The sequence below is a fragment of the Leptosomus discolor genome, chromosome 7 (assembly GCF_034619465.1).
Source record: "Leptosomus discolor isolate bLepDis1 chromosome 7, bLepDis1.hap2, whole genome shotgun sequence".
Lineage (NCBI taxonomy): Eukaryota > Metazoa > Chordata > Aves > Leptosomiformes > Leptosomidae > Leptosomus > Leptosomus discolor.
Window position 1 is genome coordinate 21,419,959 of NC_141397.1, and position 20,694 is coordinate 21,440,652.

Below are 20,694 nucleotides of genomic sequence, written 5' to 3' on the forward strand. Positions count from 1 at the left end.
GTACTGAATATTACTAAAGGCTTTTTTCTTCTCCTCACCTCCCTCCTGTCTACCCTGGACAAATCAATGCACATAATTTACTGCAGTGCTTATGAACATTTTACTGTGAAAACACTTTTTTCTAATACTGAACTGATAAAGTACAATTGGCTACTTTTGCCTGTATTTTCTTTTGAAACTTTAAAGCGCCTTCCTGCTGACCTAAGGAACTTCTTCTATGCATAGGCAAAAGAGAAGAAATACATTAAATAAAATGTTTGATAAATTAAAAAAGCCTGGATTCATTTCTTTGACTGGGTGATATTCTTAAGATGGCTGGCCTTGTAAGTCCAAGAGGAGAAGATCATCATCTGCAGCTAAATGTGGTTGGGAGTTGGAAGTACTTAAAAATCTGAAGAGCTCAGCACTGCACTGCTCAAATCAATTCCTCACCAAGTACTCAAATAAAATAAAAAAAAAAAAAAAAGAAGAATCTAAATTACACTACAAGGTGCAGGCCCAGAATTCCAATTGCTTCTAAAATAAGATCCAGGTGCTCTTAAATGTCTAAAGCAGCCTTTTAATTTTAAATTGCTCTTCACTGCATGTGCCATGAATGCTAATCTTTAAAAAGCATGTCTAAATCAAAACACTCCATATTGCAGAATAATTGGTGAGTTGTTTTCTTTTAAAAAAAGCTGAAACAAGGTATCCCTGGCTAAGAGCAGTGACAAGCCATGTATAATATTTTCTCTAAGCAAAAGATAACAAAAAAATAATCAATATATGTTTTGTTCTCTTTTTCCTGAACTTCAAATAAAACTTTCACTCCAGGCTGAGCTACTATTCACTTCAGCTATATCAGACTTACTACTACTCAGAGGCCTATCATTATGATTACTTATACTGTGGTAGTACCTAGAGATCTAGATAAGGTTCTTACTATCTTTTGCAAATAAAATAAAGAGGTATTTCCTGCCTCTAAGAGCTTATATCTTAGTAGTTTATAAACAACACAGTGACAGCACAGCAAGCAATTGGGAAAAAAAAAAAATCACCAGAGCAAAAGGACTACTTTAGGTCTGAGTTTACCTATGTATATTTTTAGAATAAAACTGCAATTTATGAGATTGGATATAAGGTCCCTGTATGGGTTTAAGAGATCACCTTCAGCAGTGATGAAGACGGTGATGGTGAAGAATACATCCATCTCACCTATACCTACTGGAATCTGCCACATGAAACATCACCCTGCAGAAACACCATGATCAATCGCTTTCGTACAGAGATATTGCAACTTCTGCCAAAAAGCAAGAGTATCCAACACAAAGAGTATCCATCCTGGTATAAACCTCAGTGAAGTATGATCCCACTGAACTATGTACCAAGATTTGGGTCCTGTAAGATTATTCCACTCATAATGAAAACAGGTCAGAATCACAGAACAATTTATGTTGCAAAAGACCATTAAGATCATCGAGTCTAACCATTAACGTAACACTGCCAAGCCCACCACTAAACCATGTCCCTAAGCACCATGGCTACACCTCTTTCAAATGCCTCCAGGGATGGTGAATCAAGCACTTCCCTGGGCAGCCTGTTCCAGTGCTTGACAACCCTTTCGGTGAAGAAATTTTTCCTAATGTCCAATCTAAACCTCCCCGGCACAACTTGAGGCCATTTCCTCTCAATACAACCTCCTTTCAGGTAGTTGTAGAGAGTGACAAGGTCTCCCCTCAGCCTCCTCTTCTCCAGGCTAAACAGGCCCAGTTCCCTCAGCCTGTCCTCACAGGACTTGTTCTCTAGAACAGAGCTGGTCTCGAGTTCTCTAGAGTCAGGTAGCTTTGATGCAACTATTTTAAAATATTCACAAAGAAGTCAAATGACCAAAGTTTTCTTTCCTCACAGCCATAGATGTCCTTTAGACAAATCTCAGATCCAAAAGCCTACTCTTTAAGTTTCTCTTGGGACCATCCCCCACTGCTCTCCAGGCTGTATTAAAGTTTCCATGCTTATTGTTTTTTTGATACAATCTCATTTTGATTCTACTTTAGTGTCTCTTCTATCTTATCTTGCTTTCCTCTTTCTCCCATTCACACGTACATACAATACCCAAATAAAACTATCTTGAGCCCTTCCAGCCAGATCATTTAGGACTTTCAGTAGCAACCTGTTTGGGCAGAATGAGGTTTCCCAGACCTGCTATAAAATAATGCTGGTCATAAAGGTGTAACCTGGGATGCTGAACACTGACTGAAGGCAACATAGGGCTTTAAGGAAATTGACAATCATGTTATGAAAAAGCTCAAACAACTGCTTTCAGAACAAACTAATCCATCATAAACATTTCTCTTCAGCACTCTGAGACATACCAGCCTTCCTTTGTATTTCATGTCGTAACAGCACCACTAGCAGAAAGCTGACTTCTGAACAACAAACACAGTATGTAACTTGGTCAGCAGTTTACCAGCCGGTTCTGCACACATGTTATTCGACTGCATCCGTTTCAGCTTTTCCTCCCTGCATTTGTAATGAAAGCAAAAGGAAAAGGCTGGCAGACAGGCAGTAAATTATGTATTCTCATCGCAAAGATCCCCAGGAGTAGCCAAATTATACAACACTTCGCAAGAGACATCGAGATAAAAGTGTGTCCTCTTTAAATAGACTGACCTCCAACTCCAGCTGAAATCAGCAGAAAGAGCAGAGGGATACAATGAAGAGGAGGAAGAAAATAATTAGCCCACATCAGCTGTGCTCCTGTTAAATGCACAAAAGCACATGGCTGCTTTGAAAGAGGATATACAGATGGAAAGAGGCATACTATGGGAACGTAAACCCTGTGAACTCTATCATTGTGCCAGAATCTTATTTAAAAATATTCCCAACTGATACAATTAAAGTATATTCAAAAATACGGACTTCCTTGGTTTCAAAGTTTATTAAAGATGCATGTATTCCTTGGGGTTCTTAGTATTACCCTTCCAAAAATAACACAAACTGCTGATGCCCAGCTTAGCAGAGAACATGTACAGCTTTTCTACATTATAAAGAAAAACTTCAGGCTTTTGAATGGTTCCTTAAAGTGTAATAATGATTCCTTTCATTCTATAACTCCAACCTATGTGAATAGGAAAGGTTTCCATCATAAAAGAAAAGCTCAGAGACAAAACCACTATCTAGTTGAAAAAGCTATACTAAGTGTATTATTTTCCATTAGAACTGCAACAGGACAACACTAGACCAACCCTGAAAAGCAAAGTCTATAAAATAAATTTAAAAAACAAGCATGCAAGCCCTGCGAGCACTTTATTTTTGGTTCCAATACTGCAATTAATGTTGAGCAGCAAATCCACAACCAACCAAAATCTGGGCAGAAATCTCTGGAAGTTAAAAAACAGCATCACATATAAGTCAAAATAAAAAATACTTTTGTGCGGAATCAGAGTTGCATGTAGAATTTCAACTTTTGTAAGGATAAGTCTCACCCTCTACCACAGATTAGTTATGACCAACAGCTTCCAGTATTACTAGAGAATCTCAATAAAGTCCCAGCCAAAAATACATGTTATATATACAAAGAAATTTGGCTGTAACGTTTTGGATGTGCCTTCATCACAGAGCTATTACGCTAAACGTGGAAGAACATCAAGTAAGTTCCACCATCCTAAGGAACAAAGAAGGGACACTCCTTACAAAATACATTAATAGCTTCTTTATTAAGAGAAAGAACGCAAAGACGGTCAAGGAAGCACTTTGGGATTTCTAGTAAAGAAACAAGGAATTAAGCAGGCAAGCACAGAGCCTCGAACAAAAGTAAGCACACACTGGGCTGTAAACAGACTGCTGAAACATCAGATGGTGACGGACAACATAAAGGCAATAACTTCAAATGGAGAAACAAAGGCATAGGAATTTATATTGTATATACCTGTGCAGAATAGGAAAGACAAACACATGGCAGCTAGCACACCCAATATAAGATGGAGAAGTGCAAATATAGTTTTAAAAGAGCAAATGTCACTGTCAGTAAAAACAGCTCTTGCAGCCATGTGGAATCCAAAGGGCAGCCAGGGGAGTAAGCCTACTGAAACTAGTCCAGTTCACATGGCAATGACACAGTGTGAGCTTTTAAGATTATACAAGTAACAAGGCTACAGCAGACTAATCAGCCCTCAAACAGCATTTACAGTTAAATACAAGGTACAATGATCATCGCAATGTTTCCCTGAAGCAGCATAAACAAGTGATGTAGTGCACTTGGTTCTACACCAGTAGCCGGTTCCACACCAGCAGCATGCATGAGCTGACTGACGCAATAGTAAGGCAATGAGTTTTTCTGAACATTTGAAAAACAAAAGCCTCGAACTTCATATTTTTCCCTCTGATTAAATATATCGTGACAAATTTGGATTAGCACAATGGATAGCTTTCTGCTTCAAAAACACAAGATCCTAGTGGTATGGAATAAAACCTGAGCATTTCACAAAATGATGAGATTTACCTCAGATAGTTGCAGTTAATATTTTATGATGAATTTCAAAGTAAATTATAAAGAAACTGGCTGAACAATACACTGTAGGTCTTTGAACACAGAAATTATTGATAAGGATCTACAGCAACGATTCCAGTTCCAATGACTTACATGCTTTTCTAGAGGACACTGTTCAAATCGAGAATTGGCTTATCACATTTTTATTTTGCCATCTTTAGGCGTGACATTTTGAACAAAAGTCAGGTAAATTTGTCAGCCAGATCCCCTAAGAAAGCTACACTCATATAGTACAGACTTTGTATAGACTGTCCATAGTGGCCTGAAATTTTCTTAGCAACAGTGGTGCAGTGGTTGTAGCAGCCACTCCAAGCCCTGTGCCAGGAATAGGGGATTTTTTTCAGCTCTGTTGCTTTACACCTCTGAAGTAAATCTCTTACTAGTTTACGCATGCTACCATCTTTTGGAGAATGCAAAGGGGAGTAAAAGAAACAAAAGCAGAAATCACTATTCCGACGTTTTACTGAGACACAGTCTTAACTTCCAAAGAGAAAGTGTGGAACACCTAAAGCAAAGCTGCAACAAAAACACAAGAATGACATTTCAGGTGGTGAGGTGGTCTGCAGGCTGTGAGCTGATGGGCAAACCCCCCCTTTTTTGACAAGTAAGATTCAAAAGAGGCAGAAACTATTTTTCATGAAGCAGTCACTACATTTTTAAATGGAAATCAGGATAGGAGGGACTAATTTATCAAGAAATACACTTTGGCTTTGTACTCTGCTTTGGGTATGCTCTGAGCACCAACCAGCAATACATACAAGAGGAATACCACAAACTATATAGAAATCTCAATGCAGAGCTATGCAGATAATCAATGCAATGTGGCTCTGCTTGGATTTCATGGGTGTTATATGCAAAATTGTTAAGTTTTGAAGAGGAGGAAGAAAAAAAGTCTATCTGTTCCATTTTTTAAAAATGAAAAAAAATCAGGCAAAGATGAAACTATCTATTAACAGGTAAGGTCAGCACATCTATATGTAAATACAATTTGGACACTTCAATTCTCAGTTAGATCTCATGCAGTCTACATTCTGGCCTGATTACAACATAACTAACTCAATATATTTTTAAGCTACTGCCAAACATGAAGGAAGATGAAAAACAACAGTTTCAGTGAAATTGCTTTTACTTTCCCTCCTTAACTTAACCTCCAACAATTCATACCAATGGCATGTTACCTTGTTATGCACTGGTTTTAAACCAAATCAGCTTAACGAATTTGGCATCCCTGGCCAATCTATCTTTGAATAGAAGACTTTCCAAAGAACTTTCACAGTAATTCAGACTATTTTTCTAAATCAGTTCTTTTCAGAGTTTCACAACTGCTCTGTCCCTTCAGGAAACAATTCATGTTAGGGCCTAAAACGCCTCCCTGTAAAAGCCGAAGAGGTTCAAGTTGCTGACAATCTCTCAGTCCTGTTCTGATGCTATAGGTTAAGACTTAGTGTACCAAATCAATCAAGTGAATTATCTACTTACAAACCAGCTCCAAAGATTCCTGTTTACTGTCATTTATCACAATCTGTCAGACTACTAAAGCCAAGTCAGGCTTAAAATCTGCCCTGGAGATGTGTGAAGTTTATGTATGTGTAATAAATAGCTCATGAGAGGCAGGCATATCACTGAGCTAATCAGAAATCACTTGCCTGCCCACAATAAAAGCAGCCTTAGCCTCTTCATCGAAGTTTAAAATATTACATATCTGATGGACAGATAATTAAACTGCAGGGAACGAGGGCAAAAGAATTAAAAAAAAAATATTTTTGAAGGTTGGGCTGCTGGTGGCAGTACGGCAACTCCTCCTATGAAGAACTATAGCATTTTTCATCTTAGCTCATGCCAAAGAATATTCAACATTGTCAAGATACACTTAATGCTAAACATAGTGATAATGCAATCCTTGCACTTCACGGATTGGGGCTGGATTTCTGCAAAGTTCTCCCTAAGGTTGTTCAGCCACATGAGCTATGGTGTTCTGTGCTACGTCTTCATCAGGAATCAATTTTATTTTTTTAAGTAGCAGTAGCATTTCTCCAATTGCTTCTCTTATTTTTATTACCAGCTCTTTACTTGCTGAATGCTTCTGAACAAGCTCTTCTGAGGATCTATATCTGCAAAAATCTAGTACAGTATTGCATGAGAAAACACATCCCAGCTTCTACTTTATAATCTCCGTTTTAATTCCTGAGTGAAAGAGAGAGATGGAGAGAAAGCAAGCTCTTTCTTAAGCTCATCCTTCACGGCTGTCAATTCTTTTATCTTGACCTGCAAGGGAGCCACAGCTGAAGGTTTCCCACCAGCTGCACATTCTCAGTCCACATTATCTTGTCTCTGCCCCACAAGGACACAAGAAAACAAAGATAACTCACTCCTTTAAGCACCTCTACCTGGTGAGACTGTCATTCTTCTTAAAGGCTGTCCCTACATTCTTGTGTACAGAAATCTCAAGTGTCCTTTTTTGTGCAATCAGGGGTTACTGCTACAGATTTTACAGAAATGCTGATTTCTCTCTGTGGTGGAAGAAAATAATCACTCTCAGCAAACCATAGAAAGCGGGGTTTTTGCAAGCCCTCAGATCTATTCCTGACTCTCTAGATAATATGAGGAACAGTACTAATATTATCATACACCAGTAACCACTCTTACAGGTGTGGAAGACAACTTCATATTTATTCTATAAATATAGACAGATTGTGACAGATTACCAAGCCAGTTGCCCAGTGTTAACAAAGCAGTGGGAGCACTGTAAAGTCTTCCTTCACCCAATATTTTCCTTTGATAACTTTGAAAACATTTTGAATGGTCTCCTCTTTTTTTTTTAACCCTACTCATACAACAAAACTACACTATACTAGAAAACTCTTGTTTTATTAATATGACCAAGAACACTATTTAAGAGTCACAGCTTTCACAGAAAGTTATCCTGAGAAAAAATTGTGAAAAGTTAGTGGAGCATGACTTGAGAATTGTCAAATAGCATGGCTAAAGGCAGTATTTGCAAGCAAGTCTTAGGATCATTAGAAATCCTAATGAAAGTGCAATAATAGCAAAGAAATATTCACAACTGGGAGGATGGTGGCGAAGTAATTCAAGTGCCCTGTTTCTGAGGAAAAAAAAGCTTTTGTTAATAAGTCATATATTTTGTCAGCCATAATATTTTGACCAAATGTGATAAACACAAGAACAAATGAGAATTCCTCCCAGTTATTTCTTGATATTTCATGTCTGCAGTCAAATTACTCAACAGTTAGGATGAAGGCAAAATTTTCAGGCAGCTTAAAACCATTCAAGATGTTTCTACCAGCAACAATACACAAATGTTTGCAAAGGCATAGAGAAATCTGACAACCAAGCACCCTGCCCAGTTGCCTGCTTCACAGGTATAAATGGGAAGATATGTGCATAGTGCTTCTTGCAAAAACACTGATATGTACTAATTGAGGATGGCCACTGGTGTATGGTTATACGGAAATTGTTCACGAGAAATGAACAGAGTCCTTCAATCATTTCCACAATCCATGATCCACTGGTCACTAAAACAAGATATAAACAAGTACAGGTAATTCAGATTTTCATCTAAGCTAGCACAGTGTGAAACTGATTTTTAACCAGGTAACTATTTCCTAACATGGAAAAATGATCATGTGATCCCACAAGTCTTTTGATTCTTTCATTTCCATGGCTCTCCCAGAGGCAGATTTATCAGGCAGAAGGCACCTGGAAATTGGTCCCAACAGCAGATCTTTCCAGTAGAAGATGCTCCAGGCCACAGGATCAGGGAGAGACCATGTAGCTTTTACCACCTCTCTATGTAAGCACTCCCTCCTGGGAAGTACACTTGTTTTTATTCATTTACGTAAACTACAAGAAAAAACTCTTCACTCTGCCATGTCATGAAGATGGGGGACCTGAAGAGATTTAGTTGGACAGATACAGCCGGAAGCCAGCCTCCTGCTGCTACAGCAGGGGATCCCACAGCTCTGCTAGAGTGGAAGCGGCCAGCCCAAACATGACCACTCTCAGTAAGAAAACAGGCTTCCACAATGCAAGTTTTCTGTCCTTTGCGCATGCATCACATTTCACAAACTGCACTGCAGAGGCAAAAATTGCTCTATGAGCTAGTGGAACGTTATGATAGTTCATATATATTGACTCAATGTGACAGTATTTGGCTTCAGTTGAGACAATCTGTCTGATTCAAATGAGTTCAAGTTTAAAGACTAGTTGATTTAAAAAGACAGGAAAAACAGCACTGTGGCTATGTTTAGATGCGGAGACAAGGAGGAGGCTCAAGAGAAGGCAGCAGTGATGGATGCAATAAAAGTAAAGAAGAGTTATTATAAAATGGATTTTAAAAAAATAGTCACTTATTACTATCTGGGGTGTAAAAAGAAAAATCTCATCAAAACCTAACGATGTTCATGTTTCTGAACTAAGCACAGGAGGAAAAAGATTTCCAGTACCAGCTTCTAATCAAATATTTGCCAACACAAAAAATTTACAGCCTTTAGATGTCAGACTTCTGACTTTGCATAAGTAGTTGAAAAAGACCTGGGAGAGGAAGACAGTTGCATTTCTTTTTAAAAAGAAGGGTAATATAAAATGCAATTCCAGGTTTTGAGTTTATGGCTATATGTTTGTAAAAAACATGCTCAGTGCATTAGGAGTTGAAAAGAATATTATGGAACATGTTCTGTAGGATATGGAGGTAAACTTCACAGTAGATTCCCTCCATGTGGAGAACTTTTCTTTTTCCGGAAAGACTTAATGACAGGAGCTCTTCAACAGGCAAACCCTTGGAACAGAGGATACCTCCAAAATACTAAAGCTTCGAAAGTAAAATATCCCATTAGATGAATTCAGGCTGACAACAGACAGAGATAAAATATTCAATTAGCCTACAGCCTGACCCCGCAGACTTGCAGCGGTGTTTGAAGAAGATGAGCTGTCTTTGTCATTTGCACCATACAGAAAGACTTAAGGGAAATTTACCAGCAGCAGAAAGCAGAAGCTAAAAGCAAGTCTTGGCAGCAACAGAGGTTACCAAGTAGTCTTGAGCAAAGAAGCATTCATTAACATCAACATACGTTTAGTGAAAAAGGAGAAAGAAAAGCACAATATTGAATTATGAGGATACAATAGGCTATAAAGGCATACACACAGGCACATAGCTGTGGCGTCAATCAAATCATAGCTTTCTGTTTTATGAGTTAGAATAAGAGGGGTCTAATGGCACTCAAAAAACCGTTAAGCATCATCTTCTAGGAATACTCCTTGGGAAATGAAGGCAGCAGGACTGCTCCCATTTCTTCTTAGGTCCAAAGGTCAGTAACCAACACTTGCACTAACAGATCATCACCTGCAAGATGTTCAGGGTGCAAATCTATGCACAGAAATAAGTGCTCTACAGACCTGAGAGATCTGGGCAATAGAGGCCAAGCAACTGGTAGGATCTTGGCAACATAGTGGCTTAATTAAAAAGCATCTCATTGCATTTTTTTCTGATGCAGGTCTTGATCATTTCAATTAAAGACTCAATTCTTCCTCATTGGCTTTCATGAACCAAGACTTGCATGAATCCAAAGGTATTTATAATAATCTAGTATTTCATTAAAGACTTTGTCCTAAGCTTTGCACAAAGAAAATGCAGGTAGCATTTCCAATTATCAGCCCTATTCTACATCCATAAGAGAAATCCCCCCAAATCTGCAAACAAATCAGAAGTTTCTTCACAATGAGAAGAGCTAATTTCATAATAGCTGTTCAGTGAAAGCACCTCCCTGCCACCAAATTGTGCATAATCTGATACAAAACATCTCATTGGAACTTTGTAAACACCTTTCTTTGTCAGAGAAAAATAATCTTCATAAAATAGTGTCTTCATCTTACTGTTAAGTCATTACTTACAATTAATTTTATATAGAATGTTTGTTCACCAAGTTGAAATCTTAGAGTCAAATCTAGAATCTGCTCCAGCATTGACTATTATTAAAGAAATTTTCCAGAAATCCACCAAACATCCAATAAACCAGCCCACTATAAAGCCTTGCAGCTCTTTAAAGCAGAGAATAAATCCCAAACCACTGCCTGAAAATCTCTATGGGACTGCATCTCTAAAATGTTCTGAAATAAACATGGTTCAAATAACCATCCAAACTAATCCATGTTCCTTGATGGGGTAGATAAGCTTAATCTTCAAAACAGGACATAATGGTTGCCTTTTATACAGTCACAGGCAAATCAGAAGACTAAAATCCCAAATGGCTTTGAGAAAATGAACAGCGATTTTCACAGTGTCTCCTCCAATACAGGAACAAGGGACTTCAAATGAATCAGCAAGCAGCAAGTTCAAAAAATACAAGTAATATTACTGTATTCAACAACCACTTAAGCTGCAGAACTCATGTCCCAGGATATCATGAGAGTTGATTTTTTAAATACAAAGCCATTTACAATTATTTGAACAAATTTATGGAAGTTATTCTATCAAGACACAAGCTCTTGTTTAAGAACTCCCTGAGCTGCAGCTCACTGAGGGCTGGCAGAAGAAGCTGGAAAGACACTTTTATATTTCCCTGATCTCACACTTCTTCACTGTCACCAACTAGCAGACGCGAGATGGGATTAGACAGGCCTTGAGAATGACTCTCTACAGCTGCTGGTGGCGGTAGTTCTTGTTTCTGGTCATTAAACTTTCAGCTCCCTCCAAATTCTTCATCTATTACTCTGTTCATCTACACGAACTGAAAAAAAGATGTATTTATCTGGGTTTATTTTTAGGTTTTTTTTTTTCCTGTTCATAGTGCTTTTGTAGTTATTTTGGAACAGTTTGGTAGAGTCATGGAACACGTAAACCCACAGACTCCCTTATTTCATGACTTCTTGGCTTCTGCGGTGGGCTGTAACAGCCACAGATGGATAACATGAGAGGGACTTTTGGGTATCTATGGAAACAAGTAGCTGAAGTCTGCCTCAAGGTCTTCTCTTCAGATTCTTCCCCCATGCTAGGAAGGGGCAGGGGATGTCCCCTACCCTCCAATATGCAGAGAAGCAGAACAAGGTAGCAGGTGCTGGGAATGGAAATGGAGAGCTGAGGCAGATGAGGAGGCAGAGGAAGGAGAAAGATGCTGGAATTAATTCAGTAATGAAACAAGAGAGAGAGCAGGACTAAGGGAAAAAGCAAATACAGATGAAAAGCAAGACTGTGCCCTTCCTATTGCTTGATTCCTAGGTAGGCTGTTTAGTAAACTACACTGGTATTCTATGCGTTAATTAGTTCCATGCATTTCCAAGCTAATTGGTCTCTAATGTCTGTTTGCACGAAGGTCTGTATGGATGTGCTGGGTTAGTGTTCAAAGTAAAAACAAAAAAAAAAAAAGAAGAAAACTCAGTTTTGTTTTTTTAATCATGCCAAGCTGATCCTTGAAATCAAACATCATGCTAAATGACAAGTGAATGCCTTTTATTTTAAAAACACCAAAATGAAAAATTGTGGGTTTGCCCCACAAATCAAAGCTCACTGAGTTTTACCAAATTTGTGACTTCAGATAATATTTTAATGAAAAAAGAAATTATTTCAGTAAACAAACCTATCCATCCAAAAAAATTCACCCCATTCCATCAACATGAATTTTAGCACCTGCATGTTGTCTTTGGGTACTGCTTTATTTGCTCTGCAGTTACTTCAAGTTTAATAAAACTCAGGGGAAAAAGCAAAAACTCCAGCTGGGTGTTCAGGTCCACAAGGTAGCAGATACTCTGTCCTGCTGCAGAAAGCTGTAAGAGTACAGCTACAGGCCATCCCTGATTTCCAAACATGGCTACTATCTTCCTAAGCTCCTCTTCTCTTTTCATAGTTACAGCCATCATGTTCCATCTGGCTACATCAGGCTATATTACACCTCCCAATCTCATGTAAACCTCGTATGACCAGGCACAGCTCAGCAATATACTCAGCTGTCAAAATAACACGTGCACTTGCCATATGAAGATAACCACCTGTGAACAGGCCCAAGCTACTTTGTTAGGAACAAGAAGTTAATAAGAATTTCAGTGCTAGCACATCTCAGCAGAAGACTGCAGTACTACATGCAATTAACATTTATTAGACAAGGACATTCACTCTGCAGGTGGGTAAAATAATCACTGGAGCAAAGGAATTTAACATCATGTATCTTTGCCTGGTTCTGCTACCCCACTCAGCCATTCACCATCGGAAGCTTAGTCCAGTAATTAAAATCCTTGAACACATTCAATATGGAAAAACAACCATCAAATTATTATTGTAAACAAACAGTTCAAGAAGTACAACATTTGGCCATCCTGCAAGAGTACCTGACTAAAAGTACAGCCAGAAGAGCTAAAATTCAGCCCTGGATCAGCAAATTGTCTTTCAGTACATGTGGACAGCATAATCTTAAATTCTGCTATATCACACCCTGTCATCTCAGGCTAAAAATACAAACTTCATGTGAGAGAAAGAGTAAACTGCCAATTTTCCTGGGAGACACAATATATCATTTTAATTCTAGATTGGTGAAGATGGTGCTTTTCAGACTGCATCAACATACATACACAGAGAAATGGGATGGGGGGGACGGAGGGGGGGGGGGCACGGGGAGGCATGTGAGCGTGTTTGTTTATAGGGAAAGATCAACCCAGATAGGAAGAGAAAACCAGCAAGCTTATCTGTGCCAGAACTGGCAACAACACCCAGACTTCTTTGAGTACTTGTCCATGTCCTGCATGTGTTCTTAATGTTTTCACAACTGAGGAGCAATGTGGCCATCCTCAAATGATCCAAGGAACTACGGATCTCGATCCCTGGGAAGGTGATGGAGCAGTTGATCCTCAATGCCATTTCCAATCTCTGAAAAGAGCAGCTACCCAATCTACAACAGCATACATATTTTCATTCTATATTTATATGTGCGGGTGGCATAATTTACACAAACGCACACGTGCACACATAGTACTGAAGAACTGAAAAAAAGTAATAATTTCTCCTCGGCGTTGGGCTGACATGTTTTATCAAATTTTCGCAGAGACAAATATGCACAGATTCCTCACTTTCAGGGACTGTCTGCATCTGTAGAGTGAAACCCTCATGTCCTAGTGTCTCTAATTGCATGCACAAGGCAATCCCATCAGCCTAAGCTCACCACCTTTAGCTGCACCTGGCCCAGTAGGGTCTGTGCAGTCCGTCCTTGTACCTTCCATACATTTCAAAAGCACCTATTTGCAAGAGCACAACCATATACAGACCAAACCCTGTATTTCAGACACCTTCAACCCAGCTGCTCCATGTTCATAAATCCTCCACACAACCAGAATATGTGATCAGTATGCATGTCTCAGTAATACTGGATTTTGCTAACAGTCTGTTTGGAGACTTCTAACCTCAAAGGGGTTAAGGTATCTGGAAATTCAAGGCAAGTTCATGAAGTCATTAAATCCATAGGTGCAAAACTCTTCAGTTCCACTGCTCTTTGGGTTGCCATTTAGTGATTTCTGTGTTGAATATACTCACTTCACTGGTAACTAGGTTGTGGGTTTTTTTTTTTAAATTATTTGTCTGCTGTCTCAGGTCTTGCTGGATCATTGATTGTCATCAGTAGAAGATTCTTCCAGACAAATTATGTCTTCAGCTACACCCAAGTGACTGCTCAGTTTAGCTCAGCAATTGGAACTTAATTAAAAATTCTGTTGAGAATGTGCTGGCCAGAATAAGAAAAGGCTTATCATGTCAGAGCCGTATTAGCTCTGCAGCACTGATAGGAACAAGAATAATAAAAACTTTTTGTTCATACTAAAATGAATACCCTGGACTTTCATTAGACAGTAGGAGCAACTGATGTAAGATGAGAACTGTATCAGTGAGCAGATCTGTTCTGCAATAATTACTCTATTCAATCATTTTCCAAATTAAAAATCACATCAAATAAAGGGAATCTCCATTACAACATAAGAATATATAATTTAAAGCTACTTACCATGCTCATAACTGGCCGCAGACAAATCGTGTGAAATACACTCATAATATATTAACATAACTTAAATTTATTCGGAGAACTGAAACAGCCCAAAAGATTTCAGTCTGTCCATTCCAAACAGAGGTATTTCACTTAGTTTGACCTTTAGTCCATTGCTTGGTTAAGTTCTACTATTTGAGTGATTATATGCAGTGCAGTAAAAGCTCCTTTCTACATGGCTAGCTAGAATTACCCTTTTTTTGGACTGCCACCTTAAATTTTAATTACATGAAGACGCTGATTTTGTAGCACTAGGACAACTGTGAGAGTTTTCTTTCTACTTATAGGCTTGTTTTCTACTAGAGACCCACCTAATGGTTCCACAGCAGCGAACTAAGAAAAGAGGAAGAATACCACCAAAAAACCTTAACTTTGCTATGTTGGTGCTGACCCTGCATTGGAAAAATTTCAGAGGTCCATAGGTCAAAACCACACAATTGGAATAACTGGAACAAAATCCCTGGTCTGACAAACTTTGCTGAAAATGCTAATTAAAAACCTCATTAATTTAGGTTTTTGCTTTCTGCATATGCTCACAGCTATCATTTTTATCTTTTGATAGCTAACACAATCTTATTCTGAATGCTAAAACTGTTGAAAAGATGGATGAATACTCACTCAAAATGAACTGATTTAATACATTCCTAATTTTCTCATACAGACTTTCCATTAAAATTTACACCTTTTATCTTGATTAACCACGAACACTCAAGTGTGACTTGTAAGTAAAATAACTGACAAGATTTCATTTAAAATATTACATTCCATCCTAATGCTCTTTATTTACAATTTGCACATCTCTAAGACACCGCTTTTCCATTTATCAATCAAATGGTTTCTAAGATTAGCTAAACAACACAAGGCAGGTTTTTAATCAAACATGCAATCTGCAATACAAGGCAAATTGATAAGGCAAATGTTACTAACTTCAACTGTGAATCTGACTGTAATGCTTGAATTCGCAAATCAAGCTACTTTGACACCAAATTCCTTGCCAACTAGTAATGAATACTCCTCTCTTCCACAGTATTTTTCTTCTTTAGATTGGAACGCATGATGGTCACTATCATTATCTCTGCTATTATATAGCTTTTATGAAACAAGAGGGCCTAAAGGGAAAAGTTTTATGATGTTTCATTCTTTAATCATCATCATTTTTAATCTAGGCTCCAAAGAGAAGTTCACAGTGTCATTAAGAGTCTGATACAAAGTGTATTAGAGTTAATGGAAAATCTGCCTTCACTCTTACAAGATTATGCCACAGGCTTCAAATTGCTTCTTCTCTTTATTGTTCTTGCTATTTGAATTTTGCCTCAGTTTGTCTATGCTGTCTTAAAGCATCAGAAGAATCACTTTTATTTTATTAAGCACTCACCTCAAACCACTGGCCATGCGACTGCATTTTGAGGATGACACAGGGATCTGGCTTTGAGAGAGCATCCCTGTCTGATATGCCTTTGCATGCAACTCGCAGCTCCACTTTAGTCAGGCATGGGCTATTAAAAATTCCCAGGGTGTTGGCTGCTGATTCATAGATGTTGCTCATTTTCTTCATTCCTTTTTCTGAAAGAGAGAAAAGGCCCGTTAAGAACAGTGCACGCACAGTACAGGCCTCCTTTCCATGCAGAAGCCAAGCAAGTGCTAGACAATGGGACCCCATGACAGTGAACAAGATCCTGAGCAATAAAGGAAAAACTAAAATCAAAGGAATAGCTATAGAAAAAGAAATGCATCATCGTGTATGTTTAGAAATAAGTCAAGTTCAGAATGAAATTTTCCACCATGCCCCTGAACTCTGAGGGTGAACTGTGACCTTGACTTCCAGCTCTATTCCTGCTTATAGACTGTGTTTCCCAGGCCAAAGGATAGACAGAGTGGTAATTCTGGATTTCTCCTGATAACACCTTCTTCCAGTAACAAAGCTAAATTAAATTTGTTCAGCACTCTTTCAATCTGCTTTTGTTTCTCCGTAGTCCATCTAAAAAGCATATGCTTCATCTTATGCAAACTTTTATGTAAATGCTGTAAAAGGCCCCTTTCATATCAACCTTAAATTCCAAAATACATTTCACCCTTTATTTGCACACTTACTGCAGAAGATTACCTCCCTCCATTCCTAAGCAAGTAGTCAAGATTGATGTTCTAAGCAGAAGGGCAGGGTATTTAAGCTGGCAAATCTTGTTATTACACAGTGTCTGCTCTTTTGGGTCAGGAATCACAGTTACACGAACACAGATGTCTATGGGAACTTCTGACCTTTACATCATTATGAACACCACCACCATTCTTGTAGCTCAAGCCTTTGCTCTCAACAGAAGCAACAAAAAGCCATTTTTAACACATTTGAGCTTAGCAAAAAATCACTATATGATCATTTTTGCATCAATAAAGAATATGGGAAGGCTTTAATTTGCTCGCTTGTTCTGAGATTCACAGCCTGACTCCTAAAAATCTGTCTCCTAATACAAGGATTAGTGCCCTCACCTCCCCTTACCCCATATATAAGAGCTGCAAAAAATCAATTTCATGCTTTTGGAGGGCAGATTTATTTTACCAGATTGTCAACAGATTTTTTGTGATCTGTTTCAAACCTCTTCATTGTCTCTTCCACAACACCCTGATTTCAGAGATTAATGATTTTTGAGTACTGCTTTGATACAGGTTAAATTTTGGTGAAACAACACATTTTTTGAACATCTCCAGGGATGGTGACTCCACCACTTCCCTGGGCAGCCTGTTCCAAATGCTGTCACCTAAATTATATTCCCTTGGATTTGCCACTAGGAAAGAAGCATGACTAGGAAAAAAAGCAAAACTGAACAAAATACGGAAAAGGTAATGATATTAGGCTGTTATAAAGCCCAAAGAGCAAACTAAACTCAACCTCTACACAGTTTATTCCTATACACTAGTTCAACTTCTTATACATTTTTAGCTAAGACTCTTGACACTGAAAATAGACCAGCACCTCTCAAATCTCAAAGTCTTTTACAGGGTAGGGAACAACATTTTGTGTTGAGTCAATTCACACCAGTGATGGCAAGACCACAGTCCTAGCTCGAATGCAATGGCAAGCAGAGGCAACTGGGCTCTAGCCTAATCAGAACTACTCTGATAAAATCATAATTCGATAAGGAATGATCTGCATGCAAAAGGGACCTGGTATCTGATACCTTAACTAAGCATGACAATAAGTTTCTGGAAGAAGTGCTACCAAAAGTGATGATTCAAAACAATGTTTGGGAGACTGGTTGTCTTCTTTTTGTAGCTTTTTTTCCCCAAAAGAGAACAGATTAAGGTGGTGGTAACTTTGACAAAGCCACTGAAGGCTACTATTTTGCTAAAAATGACAGAGAAAAATTATATGTGCTTGTATGCATTTTGCTAGCAATCATCACAAGTCTGTTTTTTTTCATTCTATTTCTAATATATCCCTGATACATGATGTCAAGTACCTAAGTTTCCATCAACTGGGATTACAAAAAGACTGTTAGAAACCGAGGTGGGGCGAGGGACTGTTATCTAATTATTCATCATTTTATAATCCCATCTCCTTCAGACAGCTGCTCAACAAGCTCATCCCACACATTTACAAGACATTTTTACATGTTGCCCTTTCCAAATTGAAATCCATTTGAAAATTGGGTTAATTCTGTCTCATGCACATCTTACATCATTAATGAAATGTCATCCCTTGTGCAGAAATAGGTTGGTGATTTAATTAAACTGAATGATTTCAACACTAAAGAAAAGGGGAAAAAAGTAGTAGAGTGAGGGGGAGAGATGTATTTTTCTTCCTCCCACAATAATTATACACTGTTTTTTTAGAACAGCAGATAAGTATAAAATTATATTTCTTTTTATCACTACAATTATTACTTCAGCTTTTACAAGTTCTAAATTTATCAATGGAAAAAAACAAGCCACAGTCTTATTCTTTTGTCCCATTATATTCTTATTTTAATATAATCACCAGCTTGGGCTGTTGTACTGGTGTCACATCACCAGGAAGCTGGGGGCCTGGAAAATAGATTTTGAGTCTACTGAAAGTGGCTAAAAATGGTATTATTTTAGATAAATAGAGAAATGTTAGATTGCATAAGAAGTTTTTTGTCAATTAACTACGTACATTATCGATGGAGGAATAAATTGTTCATTTTTCTTTGCTACAAACTCTTCCTTTTTCAATTCAATTAGAACCTCAATATTCCTTCAGTGTCCACATGCCTTTAATATTCACTGAATAAGAGCTGCATCTGTGAGAGGAAAGTTATAGTGTAAATAAGAAAATAAGTGAACTAAGTGATTAAGTCACAAACTACTGGAGTTTCCAGTTCATTGCTGCATCCATTCTCTTTCATTTCCTCTGGAAAAGAGGAAAACAGAGTATCATTACACACTTGCACACAAACCTATTAGCCAGCGCTAGACTGCACAGATTGAGGAAGCAAGACTAGGCCTTATGGTTTCGCCTTTCCATGGTGAAACAGCAAGGTAGAAGGCAGTACCAACTAGGAAAAAAGTTCAAGTCCACTGTGCTGAAATTGAAACACGTACTATATTAAACAAACAAACAAAAAAGCGCCACACACAAAGCATGAAAGACCTTGATAGCACCACGTACCCTATGGAATACAAAGAAAAAGTGCAGACCTTGGAAGCCAGTTCCCCTCTCCCAAAAATATTCTACATAATTAGAGCTCATCTAGTAGAAATTAATGTGCTCTTTTCACTTTTTTTTTTTTTTTAAGAGATTATGGCTCAGAGGGATCAAATTGATGTATATAAACTCCTGAGGGGGGGCAATAAAGAACACAAAGACAAATTCTTCTCAGCAGTGCCCAGTGATAGGACAAGAGGCCATCAGCGCAAACAGAAACACAGAAAATTCTGATTAAAGAAAAGGAAACTTTTAACCATAGGGTTAGTTGAACACTGGACCAAGCTGCTCGCAGTACTTGGGGATCTTCCATCATTGGAGATACCCAAAACTTGTCTGGACGTGGCCCTGAGCAACCTGCTTTGAGTCGAGGTTTAGGATAGATGATCTGCGAGGTCCTTTCCAACCTCTAATACTTGGTGACTAAGCAGGAAATAATCAATTTGTAATGATTTGGTGGGTACTAGTCTGTGATTTGGGCCCCTTGGCTCCAAAACCATGCAGAAAATTGAAAGACAGACATGAGCCCAGCATTTCTGGTAACTAGTGCTCCTATGTGTAGATATTTCATTAAAAGCAACAGCACGTAAATCCAGAAGTTTGTGACTGGTTAGATAACTGGATTACATTGAAAACCAGCATTACACATTTGCCAGCTACATCTTTCTCCTCTCAGAATGACCAAACAGCTTAAAAATGTTTAGTCATCTAGTGCCTATGAAAGAATCTCTCTGATGTGATATAGAAACAGCACATGCCTCTCTCCGAGATCTAAAAGCCTTGAATTCAGCTCACACAAACTGTCAGATCCACCTTTTTACAAAATGGTGATCCACACAGGGCTTTAGAGAACCTCACTGCAACATTATAACCAGGCTCCTTAGATTCAACATCAAATAAATCTAAGATGTTATCTGAATTCAGATTTCAAGTTTTCTCCTCTGCCCTTTCAGTCATTTTCCTCTCCTACACACACACACAAGCTCCAAAATGCTTTTCTGCAAGTTGTCTGGGTGAGGTATGAAGAGATTGCTTCTCTACAGCACCTTGCAAGAATCAGGGAAACATGCACACTCAGCTTCACCTTCAGTTCAGGTAATAAATGAATAGGGAATAAGAAAGATGTTGAGATTAAAAGCAGTAACTGGTGTGCTCTGCATTTGGAAGCAGGGCTTGTTATTTAGAAACCTGTACTCCAGACCAAAATACACGCAAATGAATCTGGGGGTTGCAGGTTTCCTGCCGTATGTCGAGGGCTGTGTCTGAATCATTTGTTTTACTGGCACCCTGGTCACGAAAAAAAAAAAAAGGAACCAATAGCATCTGTCTGCTTCTGCAAAAGTAAACAGCAAGACTCTGCTCCTGGAAAGGTAAATTATGCTTACAGTATGCGCATGCGGTAGGAAATACTAATAATACAGTTATACGAAATAAGATCTGTGAGTAAGTGCCTCCAAAAGAGCGCAAGACCTAAA

General features: G+C 38.4%; 1 protein-coding gene across 1 annotated transcript in view; it reads right to left on the reverse strand.

The window, feature by feature from the left end:
- CPNE4 (copine 4) overlaps nucleotides 1–16,120 on the reverse strand; it is a 188,421-nt gene extending 172,301 nt beyond the window's left edge. The window contains exon 1 of the mRNA XM_086468413.1: nucleotides 15,935–16,120. Coding sequence (XP_086324539.1) covers nucleotides 15,935–16,114 — 180 coding nt within the window. The 5' untranslated portion in view covers nucleotides 16,115–16,120. The remainder of the gene's footprint in view (nucleotides 1–15,934) is intronic.
- Between the last annotated feature and the right edge of the window lie 4,574 nt (nucleotides 16,121–20,694).